The following is a 19,170-nucleotide window of genomic DNA, read 5'->3' on the forward strand; positions in this document are numbered from 1 at the left end:
CCTGGTTAAAATAAATACCTGGGCTCACCATGACAATTAATTTTCAGAATTTGACCGCTTCCAGCTTTGTTGTAGCTAAAGACAATAGAAAGTTGACAACACTCATGTTTTGCTTTTTTTTGGATAGTTGACTACTCTTATTTAAATTGTAACGTGGTCAAAAGATAGCCACCAGTAACGTTGCACATTTGAACGAGAGCTCAAAACAATTGCATTGATCAAACACCATGGGAATCAAATCAAACTACTATTTTGACAATAATACAGATGAATTGATTTTGGATCTTGTAAATATTGTTCTCATAGGTGAACTATCTTGATTGTAGAAAAAAAAAGAAGAAACAATTTCTGGCTAAGCAAACTGTATTCAATATTATCAATACTTGTGCCCCATATTTAACCTATAGAAACTTTTATCTAAAAAGAGCTCTAATTCAAGCTTAACGGCAACAAAAGCAGCAGTCGGCTACAGTCCAGTAGTGTCTAACCTGCATTTGAGCAGTACTAAGCGGAGGTGGGGCGACATGTGACAATACATCAAGATGAACTGTGAACGTGTCCTCAACTGTGTCACGGTGTTGGTTTATAAGCACCATAAAGATCACGATGAAGCAGCAATAAACGGAGAGGGATGGCAGTTCAAAACATCCTTCGCTAAATGAACACGTCGCATAGGCAAGAACGCCAGCTGATTATGAGGGTGTGAACTGCGCAAGTTCAAGTTAAAAGATGATACTGTATGACTTCGGCCCCTTCAGGTATGCACATTGCAGTGGTCACTGTGCATGGCGACCGACCAGATGGGCTCCGTAGCCTGAGGGTTTGTCAACTGCTTCTGTGACCCATCAGAATACACCCGATTATAGTGATGGATGGCGCGTGCTTGTACGAGTGCGTGTTCCCCAGCAAGCTCTTAAAAGACCCGATTGGTCGTTTCTTTAACCTTCATTATACCGAGTTGTCTTGAGGGAGTACACAGAGAGTGAGCTCAGTGCTCAGATGTTACAAATGGAAGGAGGGTTGCCAAGGTGGGAAAAGACAACGACGACGAGCAAAACGGAATCTTAGGAAAAAAAAAACCTTTATTGTTTACCGAACACATGACTTTGAAAAGAGTAAGAAAACAAAGAGCGGTGGGGGTCAAGAACGGATGAGTCCCTTCTGCCAAGATACGGCGAGGTGATTCAACAGAGTGTTTACAGGCGAAATAACTCAGGTGGCCCAGATTCAGCTCTCTTTGAAGAATGGCAGCCGTTTACGAAAGAATCAAGACGAGAAACGTGTATTTCAGGACCACATCCTGGAAGTGATTGTCATCTGGTCGCCAACGGAGTCAGCAACATGCTGACTGCGGAGGTGTTTTTATGATTTGACGCCCTTCCAAAGTCATGAAGTCATGACGTAATATCACTGTGACAATACCAAAACAAACAAGCTGACACAGCAACCCATATTTTAGACAAATACCCGCAGCGAAATCAATGAACTCCAAAACTATCCCTCACGAGATCTGTTCGGAAACATTCAACTTCACGACTCGTGATCCCAAAGTGTGAAAATGTAAGATTCTCCACAGTAAAACCTTCAGACCGGAAACTCAAAATCTTGACGAAAATGTACATAGCTTGGATTTTTATTTCAACTCACACTTTGAGAACTACAACATTGTCATGTGTGATTTCTAGCAATGTTGACGCTAAAAATTCCAGAATTTAAAAGAGGAAGTAAATATATATACAAATTAAACAAATTCAGTGGCAGATTTATTTTTGCAGGTTTTAAAGTTGTTTGTTATTTCTAGCCCCTAAAAACAAATACATTCTTGAGAGAGGACATCCTAACATAGCAGTGAAATGCATAGCTGTGCCCAATACGATTAATATCATGACTGACGTCTTGAGTTGCAGCATTACATAATGCATTCAAAGTAAATTATGTTATTATGAGAACCTGTGCTACCACTGACACAAGCCACAGGCCTGACACAACTCATTAGCGCAGTATAATGGCCCAGAAATTATTGTCGTTAAGCCCTTGAACTATAAATTCTTTTTCAATTATTGCGACTGAAATAATTGAGTGTAGCAACTTATTTGCACTCGACTGAAATTCCCACCATATTTTGTGTGTTTGCTTCATCTCCTAAAAGTCACTGCTGCCAGAGCCAACAAATGATCAACCACAGCTTGCAGGAACATGATGCCGCTTCAATTAATGTATCGTGTCACGCTTATCGACAGGTGCAGCAGTATCTCGGCTTCATAGAATACGTATAAAGCGATGTCAGTAATATCACAGTTGTGCTACCAGAAGTTAACGTCGATGTAATACTAGTAGAAAAAACCCCAAATAACTCTTCTAATACACAACTTGCACTGTAAACTTGGTTTCAACGCCGGATGCTGTTCCCACTGCAACCGGGATTCAAATCTAGGTTGCCCACAATCCAGGTCAAGACTGATTCTAATACATTAGTGTAAAAACAAAAAATCCTGGTCACAACAATGCTCAGGCCATCTAAAAATGTCTTGAGAAATGTCAGATGAAAGGTCCACACAAAAAAAAGTCTGACTGTGGATGTGGTTTTTCTTAAACTTCTTCACCTAATAGTGCTTTGCACATATTTCATCGTTTTAAAGAAGTGATGTGGGATGTTTAGTTAAATGCATACGATGAATTACCACATACTGTGCTTTGTCCTTAAAAAATGTAGCATTTGTTATTACAACATGAACATGTCTGAAAGGAAATCATACAAAGAGAGCATTGTGCAACTGACTCCTCAGTGATCAAAGAATAATAAATACACACACAAGAGTTGAATTTGCTACATTAAAATCACAAGAGTTGAATTTGCTACATTAAAAATCGGATTTCTTCAAACTGGACAAAACAAAAAAAAAAACGCAGGAACCTTCTCACTACATGAAACCGTGGAGCTGCTCCAGGCTGCTGGGCAGCAGGACAGCCAGGTTCAAACACCTGAACGTGATTCTCACATTTTTCCCCTGGTAATCATTATTCCATTAGTTCCGTGTGAGAGGCAACCAGAGCAAATGAAGCCGAGAATGTGTGCAAAGCGGCCATGGTCTGCTGCTCCTGCCCGGCAGATCCATCATCCTGATCCTCGACGTGTCATTTCCTGAGGGTTTGGGGGGGGGGGGGGGGTACAGTAGGAACACTGATCTCAATGAAAAGGGAGGTACATCATCACCTCCTTTTACACACGCTGGTATGTCTGCGATGCGTTCTGGTGACTCCTGCACGCGCGACCGTGCGCACACGTCTCCTGACAGCTGGATTCAGCCTGCAGGTCCACGAGAAATCCACATTTCACAACCACAATTTAAAACCATGCTCGCACACCCCTCCGAGGCACGGATGCAACACTGTCCCCTTTCAACTGCTGAACTCTCACTTCCAGGCGACGTGTCTCAACTGCGCAAACCGACACGTTTCCCCATGCAGCTCGTTGCTTTATAACGCACATCCTCCAGCCAAGACAACTTCCGATTGCGGCGCAACTACTCGAAATTCAAAGCTCGTCCTCCCTAACTAGCTGGCAAGCCCTGCTCCCAAACAAAGCTCCCATTGTCTGGACCTTGTAGTTTTACCATTTTCCCCTGGCCCCCACAACCGTGATTAACTCAGGTACGAAAAACTACAATTCCGAAGTCTGCAGAGCGGCGAGCGCATGCGCAGTGGTGTCTTTTTAATCGAGCAGGAAAGGTTGTGGATTTGTTTGATAGTTGGCAATTATTAGCAAGGAGCGGCTCATTTGAGGCTAATACGTGCGCTGTTGAATGGGTGGAGGCGGAGACGGAGCAGGCGCCGGTGTGTGCGGCTCCAGGCTGGTGTGAGAGCCCCGGCAGAGGCGTAGTAAAGAGACCGTACATTCAGTGAAGTTGGTCGGCTCTGCTGCCTCTCTTGTGTTCGCCTCCGCTCGCTGCCGTTGAGTTCAATCGTCACTTTTCAGCGCTTTTTCAGCGTCCGCCCCCCCCCCCAAAAAATAAACTGTTCAGAGAAAATAAAACGAGCGGACGGCTTACCGAATGTGGATCCGGTGTTTTTGTTTCCACTCGGCTCCTACTCCATTAAAAAATAGTTCTCCGGACCCAGACACTGTTAGACGACGTTCGGCTGTCCGCTCACACACAGAGACGTTACTGGCAGGAATGCCTCAACCGAAACCACGGCGGAGCTGCGCCCGCACGCTCACACTGCGCATGCGCAGCTCCGACTGGCGCAGCCCACTGATAGTAACGCAAAGGGGGCAACACGTTACTACTACTCCCCCCCCTCTCTCTCGCACACACACACACACACACACACACACACACACACACACACACTCACGCAAGCTTTAATTTGTTCGAACAGTTTTAATGCAATATAATCATCATTGCATCCCACGTCTGTAGCCTAACGGATGGATAATTTCACTTTTCAAATATCTTTACATAAATCAAGGATTCCATGTTTGTAACATTACGTCAGATCAACACTTGAAATCGCAGCAATTATTGAACAACGCTTAATTTAAAAAAAGAACATCTCTTTTTTAAAAATCAGTAAATATAATTCTTTGATGATTTTCTCCGGACCTTTACCAGAATGAAAGTGGATGGGAAACGATGGGTGAAACGACGGATCAGACACAAATTGGTCAACAGCCCAGCCTGGTGGTTGGTTTATATAATTATTCATCTGAAGCATGGTAAGATTTGACAAATTATTTTTCAATGAACTTTTAACAACTTCAAATGACATTGTGGTATATGCTTGCGGGTGTTTATTCGGTTAGGATGACAAGCTTCACCTTCGTAGTCACATTTTCACAAAAATCAGCTGTATAAACATTTTAAAAAATATATAATAATCACAATAAATGTACGTGTATTTTTTGCTTCCGGTGGTTGTAACATATGTCCAAAAAAAAGTACATAAAAAAAACAACAAGAAGTGGAAACAAGAACAAATCTTGGTCATTGTGTTTTTTTTACCAATTATATTTTTAAATAACTGTTTTGTTAGATTGTCATATTAATCTAGTTCTATCAAACAGTGTGCATTCTAATAATACCGTAGTCTTAAAATAAATAAGAGACTCAGTTATGGATGGTGGAGTGTATTCACGTATTAGAGTCATATTTTGGACTGTGGGAAGAAACCCATGCACTGGAAAACATGCAAATTCCATACAGGCCCAGCCTGTATTTCATCCCACCTTCTCACTGTGAGGCACGAGGACTACCCACAGAGACAATCCACACACATACATGTCTAAGTGCATAGAGCAATAATATTAAACGTTAAGATCAATCCGTGCCTCAAACAGTTGAACGTGATAAGTCATTAAAGGATCAAATCTAATCATATGTAACTTTACTCCAAGTAACATGTAGATGTTAAAATATCTTTTTCCCAACCTTAGCATGCCTGATGATATGAACTGTGTGTAACTGGACTCACAGATATTCAATTCTTACTCGTGATAAACATTGAATAGTTGTGCTTACGAATCGAACTTAAGCGCCAGACATTTTATTTCGCAAATCATTTAATACACACCAGAGGGCAGTGTCGTTCATAATTTGATGGGCGTGAACGCTATAAGAATAAAACCATTGATTGATATGTATGTGCATTGAAATGAACTATTAATTATTCGAATACTAGTTTTTGCATTTTAATTAAATACCAGTTGTAATCAACAATTGTATCAGGACTGGGTATGAATTAAATACTCAACAAAGGGTACTTATACTTACATTATTGAGTAATGAATCTGGACAAAGGGAAATATGGTAGTGACTGTTCGTCTCATTAATGAACATTTTGTGAATGCTGCGTGCTGCATTACCAGGTGGAACAAATCGCCACTGATCTTTCCTCAATGTAAGACTCATGTACTGCACCATTGCAATTCAATGTAGACCATATATTCCGTTATAAATTGTCAATATGAGGACAACAATGCGCAGAATTTTACATCGCTGTAAAAATGTATACAGCGAGACACTCACAATGCTGGCTAATTATTGTAACATTGTGAATTATTCACGTTTGTCTGCTGCCAGAATGATGTAGGTCAGCAGGAGAGCCGCTCGGGACTCCATTACCCACAATGCGCCGGCACACTCCCACCAGCAGTCCAGACGCGTTCTAACGAACTGCAGTGTGTTCTTTTTTCCGCCCCGCACGGTGCGCAGCGCCCTGATCTGCACACAGGAGACGCGAGTCCGGCCGTAGCTCAGCCCACGCGCTGTGTTCATCCCCACCTTTAGAAGATCACAACGCGTCTGACGCTCCGTCGCTCCAGCCCGTGCGCACAGCACCCCGCTGTGTTTGGATGCAAAAAGTCAACCCAGAAGACTGACTGACATCCCCGGATCCCGAAATGTTACGTATGATTCAGGGGGGTGGAGGGTGGGGGGGAGCATTGTCTGGGAATACGATGGAGCTTCGGACAGCTGGATGAGCAACACGGACGAGGACTCTCGGGAGCGTTTTAATCTGCCGGGATAAACTGGGTTGCGGACCTGTGATGTTCCTCCCTTCCTCGACTTGGATGCTTAGCCAATACGCCCATGCCGTGGTGTCAGTGGATGTTGCTCCGCTCAATGTTCAGGTTTGGTCACAGCAAAGGAGAATTGTTTACGTATTGAATTAATGCCGTGTCGGACGAGAGATACAAGGACCGGCTGGATGCCCGAATCTTTTTTACGCACGTAGGAAGAGATTATTATTATTATTAATTATTATTATTATTATTATTACTATTACTCCTGGGGTGAGATGTTGTTAAAAGGAACATGGAGACAGTGGCTCTCATCGTATTTCCCATCTCCACTGCTGGATTACTCTCACACAGTAATGCTGCAATGCCTCCCTGCAAACCCTCTGACATTATTTCCCACCTTGTTGCTGCCGTGTGACGGCTTCTCTCTCTGCTGAACAAAGTCGTGGACATTTAATTGCGTGGAAAAATCCGCACCTTCTGCAGCGGCACGAAATAAACTGACGGTGTGAACGCGGTGCCACGCGCGCTCACGGAGCAGTGGGGTAGTGATAAATGCGTCTCCTTTTCTGTGTCCGGCACAGACGCGTTTCTTGTCTAACCCCCACAGCTCATCACCATCCCAAATGTAGCCCGGCGGAAGTGTCTGGTGAAGTAGGCCGTTGCACGGAGGCGGAGGCGGGTTTGTATGCGCTCAGACTCCGCTCGATGCTGAACATGGTGCCACTTCGCAGCCCCCGTGTTGAATACCTGCCTCGGACCGCCGGTGTCACTTCCCAGCTGTCTTAAAATGGACGAGGCCTGTTTCGGTGAAGGATGTTAAAAAACAAACAAACAAACGCTGAACTGGCTCATTTGAAAGATTTAGCCGCCGGCTTGTTGTCGGGATGTAGGGATTTTTTTTTTTTTTTTAAATGTATTTTTTAATTTCTCACACAATACAGCAAACTAGAAAATACCCATACTCAGAGATGGCCAGCGGGGGAGGGGCTTCTACAGAGGGCTGGATGGGAAATATTGAGGACCCCTGCTCAGAGGATTTCACCCAGCTCATACACAGACTGTGGTTTTTATTGGCAGCCTAATAGTCCATTTTCTATCCAGAAAATTAATCTGACAATCAGCTGTGGCTTTTATCTTCACCTCAGTCAATGGTGATACACCCACAATCATAAATGACCACCGAAGTGTTCATCTGGGAAAATAATTCAAAGCTATAAATGCATAATGGTCTCAAATTCCGTTTTGTAAATTGACATTGAGTATGTAATTATTTTATTAACTAGGCTGAAGTTTATGGGCCAAAGGGAGTATAAAATGCCTTGAATTAATTTCACAGCTCAGATAAACACACATTTGTGTCTCCTGTGAGAATTTAGGGTCGCGTTTTATCAAATCCTTAAGGTTCTGGGGGAACACACGTTCATGGATCTGCTCCTCTGAGTGCCATTGCCAGACTTGATGTATGTCGGCCCTGAACGAACTTGCCTTTGGGAATACATGCGACTTACACACTGCATAGCAACAGCACAGCAACAACTGGTGACAGGATTTGGCACAGAGTCAGCGGTGAGAAGTGGCGATGGGGAAGAGCATTTGCAGCCCTCTGAGCCTCTGATCCCCTCTCCCCTCCGCTAGTGGTCGAGGACACCCTGTCTCGGTCGATGGGCCCCATATGGATTTTGTGCCTGAGTTGACAAAGGGCACGCCGACATCGTCACACAGAAGTCCGGCTACCATGAATCCGTATGGCAGAGCCAGCAGCACAGCAGCCCCCCTGTCTTGTACCAGCTGTGGGGGCTGCTGCTCTCCACCACCCCCTTGCCTTGTCCCCCCTGGGCCTCCCTCCTCTACTACCTCCTCCTCATCCATTCCCCCAAATATGACGCCTCCCCCACCAATGTTCCCAGCCCCAATCCTGCGGGTGGAGAATGGCAGCAGCTGGAACTCCTCCACCATGTCCGACTCGCCAGACTCCCACCCCGGTCACCGATGTGGGGGCAACAATCCCAACCCTTATTGGACAGCAGTGTTTGACTATGAGGCCACAGCTGATGAGGAGTTAACCCTACGGCGGGGGGACCTTCTTGAGGTTCTCTCCAAAGACTCCAAAGTATCTGGGGATGAGGGTTGGTGGACAGGTAAGATCCAGGACAAAGTGGGTATCTTTCCGAGCAACTACGTCACAAGAGGAGACGCCGCCAGCTATCAGCAGCTGACTGCAGGAGGGCTTGTGGCAGGGGGTGTGGGCGAATGCCCCTTGGAGATTGACTTTTCTGAACTACTCCTGGAGGAGGTGATAGGAGCTGGTGGGTTTGGAAAGGTATACAAAGGAGTGTGGCGGGCAGAGGAAGTCGCCGTAAAGGCCGCCAGGCAGGATCCAGATGAGGATATTAGTGTCACGGCGGAGAGTGTACGACAGGAGGCCAGGCTGTTCTGGATGCTCCGGCATCCCAACATTATCGCTCTTCGTGGGGTGTGCCTGCGAGAGCCCAACCTGTGCTTGGTGATGGAGTATGCCAGAGGGGGGGCTCTGAACCGAGCCCTCGCTGGCAAGAAGGTCCCTCCGAGAGTTTTGGTGAACTGGGCTGTCCAAATTGCAACTGGGATGGACTATCTACACAACCAGGCATTCGTACCCATCATCCACAGAGACCTCAAGTCCAGCAATAGTAAGTACTTCAATTATCTCTCATTTATCTTCTGTGCAATAGAACGACTGCCATGATTATGGACTTATCATGCCAGAGATTACATTGTGAGACATTGTAGGGAGGTGGGAGGAAAGATGTCCATTAAGTAAATGCATACTAATGTCCCTCTTTGGCATCTCAGTCTCAGCCCTTTCTGGTTGTCAGCAGATGGAGTTTGTCCAGCTGTAATTCACACATTTCAGAAGCTGCAGCATTGTATAAGGTCGCACATATTTAACAGGACAGAGCTTTGCATTGTCACCTCATGACAATAATCCAGGTTTGATCCCTTCGGTGGGCAGTCTACATGCTCTGCCTGTGTTGGTTTTCTCCAGAGCAAAACTTTGCGTTTCTTCTAAAACCCAAAAGAAATGGATATTCATTTGTGGCTGTAAATAACCTGTAGGTGCAAATGTGTATGAGTGAATGTCATTAGCATGCGCAGTATTCGTCATGTGACCTTCTCATGGTGTCTTCTGCTTCCTACCCATTGTCTCACATTGACTCACAATAATGGACGGCTGGATTGGTGAAGGGATGGAAGTATAGATGGATAAATATTGTGCCGAGATGATGCATCATGGTTTTCAAGAATGGAGATCAGTAGTCTGTATGTTTCATTGACCGAGCAGCTGAAAGAGTTGGTGAGAATTGCTTGTCATAAACACAACACAACAAAACTGGCAGAAGTTAGCTAAACATCATAATGTACATTGATACATAAATATTCTTTCCAGAGCAAATGTATAACAAAGTGATTGCAAACATTCCCTCCAATGAGTCAGGCTGCTTCGCATGAACCATTTGCCACTCATTATTAAGACCTTTGTTTTCAGCAGATTATCTTTAACTTTGGCAAACACGAGTAGAACTGGCAGCTTAAAAGAAGTCAGTCTTTCTTTTAAAGAAAAGCTACTTTCACTTACAAAAGTTAGCAATTGTGCATGCCAACATTAAGTATGAACCTCTTCAGACTATTCAAATGAACTCAATAGAGCAATAAGAAATCCTGGTGTGGTCTATAAAACAGAATAAACAGAACTAAATAAACAAATCTGAGAGTGGCAGGGTTACTGGCTATATTTATTTATCTTTATTTTATTTGCTCAATATGTAGACAGAAGGTTATACAGGTAGGACAAAAGCTGAAGGTTAGGTTTATGAATATAGAATTTGCTAAGAGACTTTCTCAGATAAGTTTGTTTACAGAAAAGATAACAATTATAGGACGATTCTAACTGTAATGTGGTGTCAATTACTGTAAGTCAAGACTGTAGCAACATATGTAAAGTAAAGCATAAGAAAATACACAGAAAATGTCAGCCTTAAAGCTTCATATCAACAGTATTTTACGATAACTCAAAGTTGACAGTAAACATGAAGACTAAAGTGTCTTCGGGTGCTTCAGTTTGATCACAACTGTTACAGAGGTGCTCTGCTGTAATAAATAGGTATTGATTCATAAATATATAACTATTAAACCCTCTCACAATCGTTCTTCGATGTCACTGAAACATGATCAGCCTGTGTTGACATTGATTTCTGATGCATGATGGGAGGTTGCGGGAGTGTTGACACAGAAGGGGGGAAACTTAAATTGAGCACAGCAGGGAAGCCTGAGTCCGGGAGAAATGCTCCCTCTCTGCCATCTTTTCCCTGTCATCTATCCCCGCACCTCCTCCTGCTCTTCCTCCCCTCCTCAAGGAGAGCAGTTCTGCTCTGCAACTCACTGTGCTATTTTTGGTCCTTTGTGCTACTTGCCGTTTAAAGACGCAGTTGCAGTTGTTGGCGCATCAAAGACATAATACACAGCCGGCATCGAAAGTGCATTCGTGTGCGCGCAAGTGCGGGTCAGACTGTGTGTTTATCCCAAGTGACATGAGTGATGGGGGAGGGAGTGTGCAAATATGGGTGGCGTGTACGGGATGCTGACTAAAGGCCTTTTAATGAGGGACACGGGAGAATTGCAGCTTGAAAACACTCACGACTGATCTGTTGAAAGGCCTTTCCATCTTAAACCCACTGTCGTCTTTCACATTTAAAACATCCCGTCTCTTGCTCCCCTTTCCTTCCTTTCCTGTGTGGTTGGAAGAGCAGCGATGTGGGACCGGATGCGTATTGGACAGCAGAGCCTTGGCAACAACACCATAACGCTGCCTTTCCATGGTGACATGGGCACTGCCTCTGTGTCACTGAGTCATACAGCTGCTAGCCGCTGTCAGCTGCGATGCAAAATGTCAGTCCCCTAATTTTAGAGTATTGTGCGAGAGAAAATAGCAACTGAAAAGATGCAGGAATGTCTCAGGGAGGGCTTGAACCCTTCACCCCCTCCGAATGATGACTCTCGCTGAGAATGGGTGCTAATCATTAAGTATGTGATTATACGACTCACACTGGCACGGAGGAACGTTTGCATTAGCCCCGATGATGCCAGGAAGGGTGGAAAGCATGGGCAGAGAATGAGATACGAGAGAGAAGTGGTGACTCAAACAATTGGGGAGAATGACAGGATGGAATGGATCAGGTGGTGGGGAGAAAATAAGCTTGGGGACCAGAGAGAGAGAGAGAGTGAAGCTGCACGAAACGGGAGAGCAGACTGATGGGCAGGAACAAGAGAAGGAGAGCGCCGGGGATAAACAGTGGTTCATCTCAGTTTAGGGTTACACCTCAGCTCATTGTCCAGGTGCGCTGGTCTCAGGTGTCCTCTTCAAACCGCCGACCACTTGGCATGGATGTGGTGACAGAGCAGCTCAGGCCCCCGAGCCTCTTCCCTCGTCTCCCACCAGCCGGCTTCAGAGCTCAGTAGACACTCCTCACTCCCTCTTCATCGAGGCAAAACGTGACGTCTTTGACTGGTGTGTGTTTGAAGCTGTGTGTGAATCTTTCACTACACAGGAACTTTTATTTTTGGCTCCCTCAGATGCACTTTTTTTCCCCCTATATTTATCCGGTCTCTCTTGATGTTTTCGAAGGCATATGCCTGTGAGCATGTGTTGAACGTGTGTCTTTAACCTGCCCCGTGCTGCCAGTCGAGCTCACAGTGGGCAAACGGAGCCCGAGTCTGTGTAACGGGGATAATCTGATTACTCTGACCTCCTTGGAGTGATGTCACAGCATGTTTGTGGGCTGGCAGGTCATCAGCCTCGCGGTCATGCCTTACCTGTCACTCTCACCCTGGATCAGCAGCCGGCTCCTGAAAGCATAGGGCAGCGGTCCTCCTCGCTTGGCTCAAACGCAGAAGGTAAAGGCAGAAATGAGCCTCGTTTCGAAAGTGACACTTCAGATACGTCATCTTGGCATCATATCAATATCAGGGTTTCAGCAGACACATTTACATAGCGCGTGTCATCTATGTTAACAAAAAAAAAAGTGCTTAACGAATGAATAAACTAAAATAAAATAAATATAACCTGTTTAAATAAATTTAAATTATTTGGAATAAAACATAATAAAACAAAACTTCTCAAGAGACTGTGAAATAGTTTGTAAAAATTCTATAAGAATTCAAATAAATAATGTTTTCCCTTGTACTTTATTATTTCATTGACTTTTACCCTTCCAACCATATCAAATGTTTAAGAAAAGCTTAAATAATTTTCTCAGTCCAGATCCAAATCATTGTTTTGCTGCTTGTTATTTAATTTCGTAGACTTCTGTGATGCTGAAATAATTCTTCATGTGGCAAGATCTGAGTAGCAGAAAAAACATTCTTGACAAAGTCCTGAACACGATATCTCTATTTCTGATCTTTAGACATCTGTCCCAGCAGGAACTGATTCATAAAGCTTTGTAAAATGTCACTTATCCCTTCTGGACTGTGAGCATGGCTAAAGCTCATTGAGCTGTTTAACGCTTTCTGCAAAACCATCTTGTTCTCTTCATTGAAAGCAATCGTAAGAGATAATGCACATATGGCACTTGGTTGTGTGTTGTGTAAATGTGTTGTGTGTTGTGTGAAGTTGTTCAACTAGGTAACATTGTTGATCATGGTTGTCACGGAAGAAATCCCTATAATCAGTATTCAATTCAATTGGATTTGGACTTCTGGCTCTATTTCTGATAATGACACATAGTAACAACGTCAAAAAAAGCTGATATTTAAAAAAAAAAAAAGTTATGCAATGCCAATTGTTTAATTTTGAAATCATCTGCTTTTGCTCTTCTTCCTTTCTATAAAAACATGGACGAGTCGTTCAAAACACAATCGCCATTGGAGCTGCTCAAAACAAGTATGAAAATTCACACTTGAGGTGGTTTTGTCCATTAGTTTAGGAATCACTTTTTCAAAATTCTCTTGCCACTGAGTTGTGACCCATGTTTAAGTTACATGATCTCGGTCAGCGACACTTTATATGAGCTCTGCTGAAGCAGTGAGTCAGCTGTAAGACAATACAGGTGAAGTGATCACCTGTTACCAACAACAGAAAGACAGGCTGGGCCAACACTACAGCCAACGCTCATATAAATATGATGCTCCCCGTTGAGCTATATCTCAACGTATATCTGACGTTTGTCTTTTTACTTTCAAATGTTACACGGCAACACTTCTCCATAACTATTTGTCTTCTGATGCTGAAGTGTAAATCTAGAGGCTGATGGTGTTGACACACTCCATAAAGTCACAGTGGGGCTGACATTAGCTGGTGTTTTGACTGATGAGGCTTCAAATAGAAGCTTTGTTTACAGAGTCAACATCCATATGAGTGGCGGGAGCCCCGCGTCTCATAGACAGTCGGTCAAATGTGCACAAAACAAGATTAGGGGAAATTAACTCGAAGCACTTTTTTGTACTTTTTGGAATTTTCTTTAGTTTTTATGGATGTATCGATCTCTGTGTATGGTTGTGTGTGTGTGTGTGCGTATAAGAGTGAGTCTGTTGAGGAAAGGATTAGAGTGGTGGCCAGCCGGCTGCTAATCCCTCAGAGAGACAGAGTCCAGGCCGAGACTGTGGCTCTTGTGCGAGCTGGCAATGTGAGGAATGATGGTGTGCAATACTGTTATCATGTCAGCCTTGTTAGCCAGAGGTGTGGAAGTTAATCATGGACATCATGGCTCTCAAGAGTGAAAAGCATGAATAATGTGTCCAGACATGTCTTTTTCAGGCAATAATTAACTATAGTAACACACCCAGGAAAAGGGGGGGGGGGGGGGGGTTCTGGATATACTGTATAAGCTTGAACAGTTTATTAGCTGTAGTAAGAAAAATTATTTGGAATTTTGAACAACATACCTTCATGGAAATTCTTTGTGAAATTCATGCATGTCTCTCCTACTCACAATCCAAAAACAGAACTAGTGACTGAATTGACTTTAACTGTGAAAGCTTGTGTGGATGGTTGTCCGACTCTCATTGGCATATGAAATACTGTATATCCATCTTTTTTATGTGAAATATCTTTTTGATATCATGACATAATCTTTAGACATTGTTTAGTATCTGCTAATCATAATCTATACGCAGACTTTCTTTAAAACGTTTCATTAAATGCTCATGTCATAAACAGCCTCGGTGGCTGCAAACTGTTCCTTCAGGTCTTATTTGAAATGTGCCACCTCCTTTTTTCACTCGTTTTGACCCTGTTAGAAAACAATTCAAATGCTGTAATCAAATTCATAACGAGCTAATATTTTCCATGAAACACAAATGTCTGGTCTTTCCTTACTTGTATTTCTTCATCACTTGTTTATTTCGAATCATGTTCAGGGGCTGGAGGAAATCAAAAACTGTGAGCGAAATTACAAAAGAAATATATAGGCCACATAATAGGCTAAAGACCTGGCTCACTGAGATTTGAGAAGACTTTTTTTATTCATAAAATCATAGTGAAAGTCTGAAAATGAATAACAACTGAGCAGCCACTGGAACAAATGCTTTTGGTCCTCATGAACTGTGATATATTTCACTTGATTTCAATGTAAATAACTCTCAATTTCATTCTGAAAGTCTACACTCTGCAATTCTTTTTCAATTCTTTATGGATGGTGTAAATACTGAAATCAGTCGTAGTGTCCAAATATTTATGGAGCTGATGCTCTATCTGTGAGCTCAGTGCAGTTGTACTATATATGTGAGCTGCGTTCGCATGAAGATGATCGTTCAGCAGGACACGCTGGCACTGGGGCATAGAACTGCGACAATCACACACACACACACACACACACACACACACACACACACACACACACACACACACACACACACACACACACACACACACACACACACACACACACACACACACACACACACACACACACACACACACACACACACACACACACACACACACACACACACACACACACGTACAAATACACACTTATGGACTCATTGGCGCACTGCAACAATGACCCCATTCTCACACAGCAGCCGAAGACGGAGCGAGAGCAGGGCTCACAATGGCAGGAGTCACTGCGGGGGGACGGGGCAAAGGATGGGAGATGGAGACAGCGAAGGGGCGACTGCCGGCCGCGGATGACGGAGAGGAGAGATGGATGGAGGCGACGCAGGATGGGTGGAGGATCTGAGCAGGAATGCGCTGGCTATAGAGAAAACCCCTGGAGGCTCAACTGGGAAAAGGGAATAGAGAGATGGATGGGGGAGGGAGAGATGAAGGCAGGAGCAGTAAAGGGCCAGTTTGAGAGGAGGTCAAACCATTCTTCTTCCTCTCAGAGACAGCCACAGATTAAGGCTAACAATCTTGGTGCACTGTGGACTTGAAGCTTTTTACTATCTGTGTCTGTACGGTTGACCCCAATATCCTCCTCCAGCCCTGCACTTCAGCGTAGCTTAAATTGAATGCTCTCGTATTACCGTGACAGACTTCTGTTGAATAATGTCCAACATTTAGCATTGCTTTTAAAAAGTCTTGTTTGCTTTGTTTATATGCCAGTCAGCCACAACATTATGACCACTGATAAGGGAAGTGAATAACACTCTAAGTTATTAAATGTTACTTGGAGAAATATGTGAGTAATTGTTGTTGTTGTTGTTGAAGGGATAGAGTGAATGTTAGAGGATTCCCTCTGCAAGTTAAGTTTGGAAGGCCCCACGGACTGATAAAAGGGCACAGGCAGGCAGAGAGAGCTGGACAGGGAGGATTATTGGAAGGACTTTGGACCGTGTTCACTTCGCTGGCAGTGTGTGAATTTGGCCTTGCTGCGAACAGATGATTTGTCAAAGAGGAACCCCGTCGATGTTCAATCCGTCTCAGAGAGTGAGAGCCGGCTGAAGAGCGACGGTGGCACAGTGACACCAAGTCAGAGGCAGACACACGTGCATGTTTTGCCCCCCCCCCCCACACACACACACACACAGACACACACACAGGGAAACACACATCGCTATTATTTTCTCCACCAGTCAATAAAAAAGTTGATTTGAGGCCAGTGAACAGTGGCGGTTACTGCTCTGCAGCTCGGGCTCCCTGTGGTGCTGCCAAACACTGACACACATTCACATATCCTCCTCAGCCTGCAAGTTGCTGTACATTATACCCTTTTTTAGTATAGCTGAGGAACAGCAAGTATAGCAGACATGCATTTATGAACACACCACAGTATTGCTGATGTTCAGCTTCTGTTCAGTGGTCTGTGATTTAAATGTTCATTAATAATCTTTGTCCAAATAGTCACACACATATGTTTGCTCATATGGACATATCATTGATGATGGACCTGTAGTGAATTTACATAAACAGACATACCACTCGAAGGTTACTTGACCTTTAAAACATAGCATTAGAGCGATAGAAAATAAACAAAATCTTGACGAAAAATGTCTCTTTATGTTAAACACAGACAGGCTTCTTGCCATCAGTAAATCTCACAGATGCAGAGTTGTGTATGTAAATATGGTAAAACACACACTCGCACTCACATTGGCCCCTCCTGGGCTCTTGTACGTCGGGTGGCTGTTGACGCGTCTGTTAGAGGGTCATTGTTGTTTGCCAGCAGCCTGGCACAGGGGGAGTCGGGCCGCGCAGAGAAGGCGCTGGGTGTCCTCCCCCCCCCCCCCCCCCCCCCCGAGTCCAAGGTCCTCCACCCACTTTCACAGCGGAGTCATGTGAAGTGCACTTTGGGCAGACGGCGGGCTGCACGCCGTGTTCGGAGCGCACAGCTGAAGAGCCGACGCCAGCTCATGGTGATTTATTTAGCGTTTACTTTCACTGCTTCAGAAGTTTGAACTGCAAACGGCGTGTTGTCCTTCTGCAAGCTTCAAGTTGATTCCCGGACAAACTTGGGATCGATCACCATGACACGGGGATAGTTAACAAATTAGAGTTGCACGCAACAACCGACAGAGAGAAGATGTTATAAACTGCTTTAGGTTTTTATTGACATACACAGATATTAGTATCCACATTTTAATATTGCCGAGACGACCACATGAAAAGAAATCATTGCACTGACAACTGGACAAGTGGAGTTTGTTTAGTTTTTTTGAAAGGTATAGGTCTCTTATGGTAGTAAGTAGCTTTCAAATGTGTCACTATAAAGTTTGGGAGTACTGTGAAGGTATCAAGGTTTTGAGGCCAATATGAAAACGACACTCTTAATAGCACATTTTTGTAAATGAGCCACATTGACTTCGACTATAACGTTGCTTCTATACATTCACACACATGTTGGTTCTACTTCCCACTCTCAATTAATATCTTACATTCTGATTAACAGTGACTGAATCAGAAGTGAGATCACTGATATAAATATAACAAAAGATATTGTGTCGTGAACACCGAGAGTGATTTAACAGCTTGTGAACCAAAATGTAATTTGATATACTGTAGTTCATTTGGTCTGCGTTCACACCTTCGTTTTCCACTCTTCTCCCAATGCGGCACCAACTGGCTCAGTGTCACGTTTCCATGACGACCGAGGTGACAACATGGAAGTGCCAACTTTAAGGCGCTATGATGGGTGTTTCCCAAAGTACAACATGCAGCCAGTTGAACTACAGTTATTGTTGTTTTCCATTTTCTGCACAATTGCTTCACTTGTGCACTTCTATATACAGTATTTTTGCACAATGTGTTTGACTTCAATGCAACGCCGTTCCACAGAATGATTGAAGCCCCTTTCTTTGAGGCTTTTACTGAACGCAGCATAGAAGTCACTGTTCCCACGAGTTTTGACGTGTTCATAAATCTAAGGAACAATATCAGTGAAACAGTCACTCACAGTCAGGTTGAAATTTGTTCAGTAACACACTAAATTGAAAGGTAAATGAGATTTGATGGTCATCATTACATCTTGAGTTACTTTAAAAGTTAAACTAAAGAAAGCTCAAATCTGTCTGTGAATTCTCACACTGTAAGTTTTCCTACATTCATAACACACACACACACATGCATGCACGCATGCACAGATATGTACAGTACAAGAAAGCTGCCTCATTTAATACCCCATGCTTCTTCTGAGAGCGAGTGGTGGCCTGGTCACACGAATCTGGCAGCTGCGTTTGTGTGGAGACAAAGTGAATGGCTCCAGGGTGAAACTGCGCCACTGTGCGGCTCAGCATTAGAGCCCTGATGGCCGGTGGTGGTACAAGTGGAGCCAAGCTGGGGTATCAATGACATGTGAGGATACTTGCTAACAGCACTCATCAAAAGCACTGGGGAAGTGGAATGAGAGCCAGGGATCCGACGCACATCTCGCTGGGCTCTGCCTCGATTTTAATTTTTAACCCAAATTTTGTGGGTTGTTTTTTTTTTTTGTTCCTGGGAAACAAATAGTCTTACCAGCAGGGTCACAGTGAAGCACTGCTTTTGCATTATCGAATGACTGAGTTTAATGGGTTTTGATTCAGTTTTGTTATCTAAATCTGCTGCATTTACGTAATGCAGTCGAATTTCAAACATTGCATTTCATTTAAACAGCCTTGATTTAATTGAACAGAGTGATTGAACGTCTTTCCCCCTTTATGCGCAAACCGAAGATGCTTCATGTCTCTCTTTG

The 19,170-nt window shown here is 43.8% G+C and overlaps 2 protein-coding genes across 4 annotated transcripts in view; one reads left to right on the plus strand and one right to left on the minus strand.

The window, feature by feature from the left end:
• Positions 1 to 4,181, minus strand: part of sipa1l3 (signal-induced proliferation-associated 1 like 3) — a 71,329-nt gene extending 67,148 nt beyond the window's left edge. For all 3 annotated transcript variants that reach the window (XM_080509324.1, XM_080509322.1, XM_080509323.1), the window contains exon 1: positions 4,050 to 4,181. The gene's annotated coding sequence lies outside the window, so the exon portion shown is untranslated. The remainder of the gene's footprint in view (positions 1 to 4,049) is intronic.
• Positions 4,182 to 8,195: 4,014 nt separating this feature from the next.
• Positions 8,196 to 19,170, plus strand: part of map3k10 (mitogen-activated protein kinase kinase kinase 10) — a gene marked incomplete at its 5' end in the record, with an annotated part of 31,919 nt that continues 20,944 nt past the window's right edge. Inside the window, one exon of the mRNA XM_080504479.1 lies at positions 8,196 to 9,192. Within this exon, the coding sequence (XP_080360605.1) occupies positions 8,196 to 9,192 (997 nt within the window). The remainder of the gene's footprint in view (positions 9,193 to 19,170) is intronic.

The sequence above is a fragment of the Blennius ocellaris genome (assembly GCF_963422515.1).
Source record: "Blennius ocellaris genome assembly, chromosome: 2".
NCBI lineage: Eukaryota > Metazoa > Chordata > Actinopteri > Blenniiformes > Blenniidae > Blennius > Blennius ocellaris.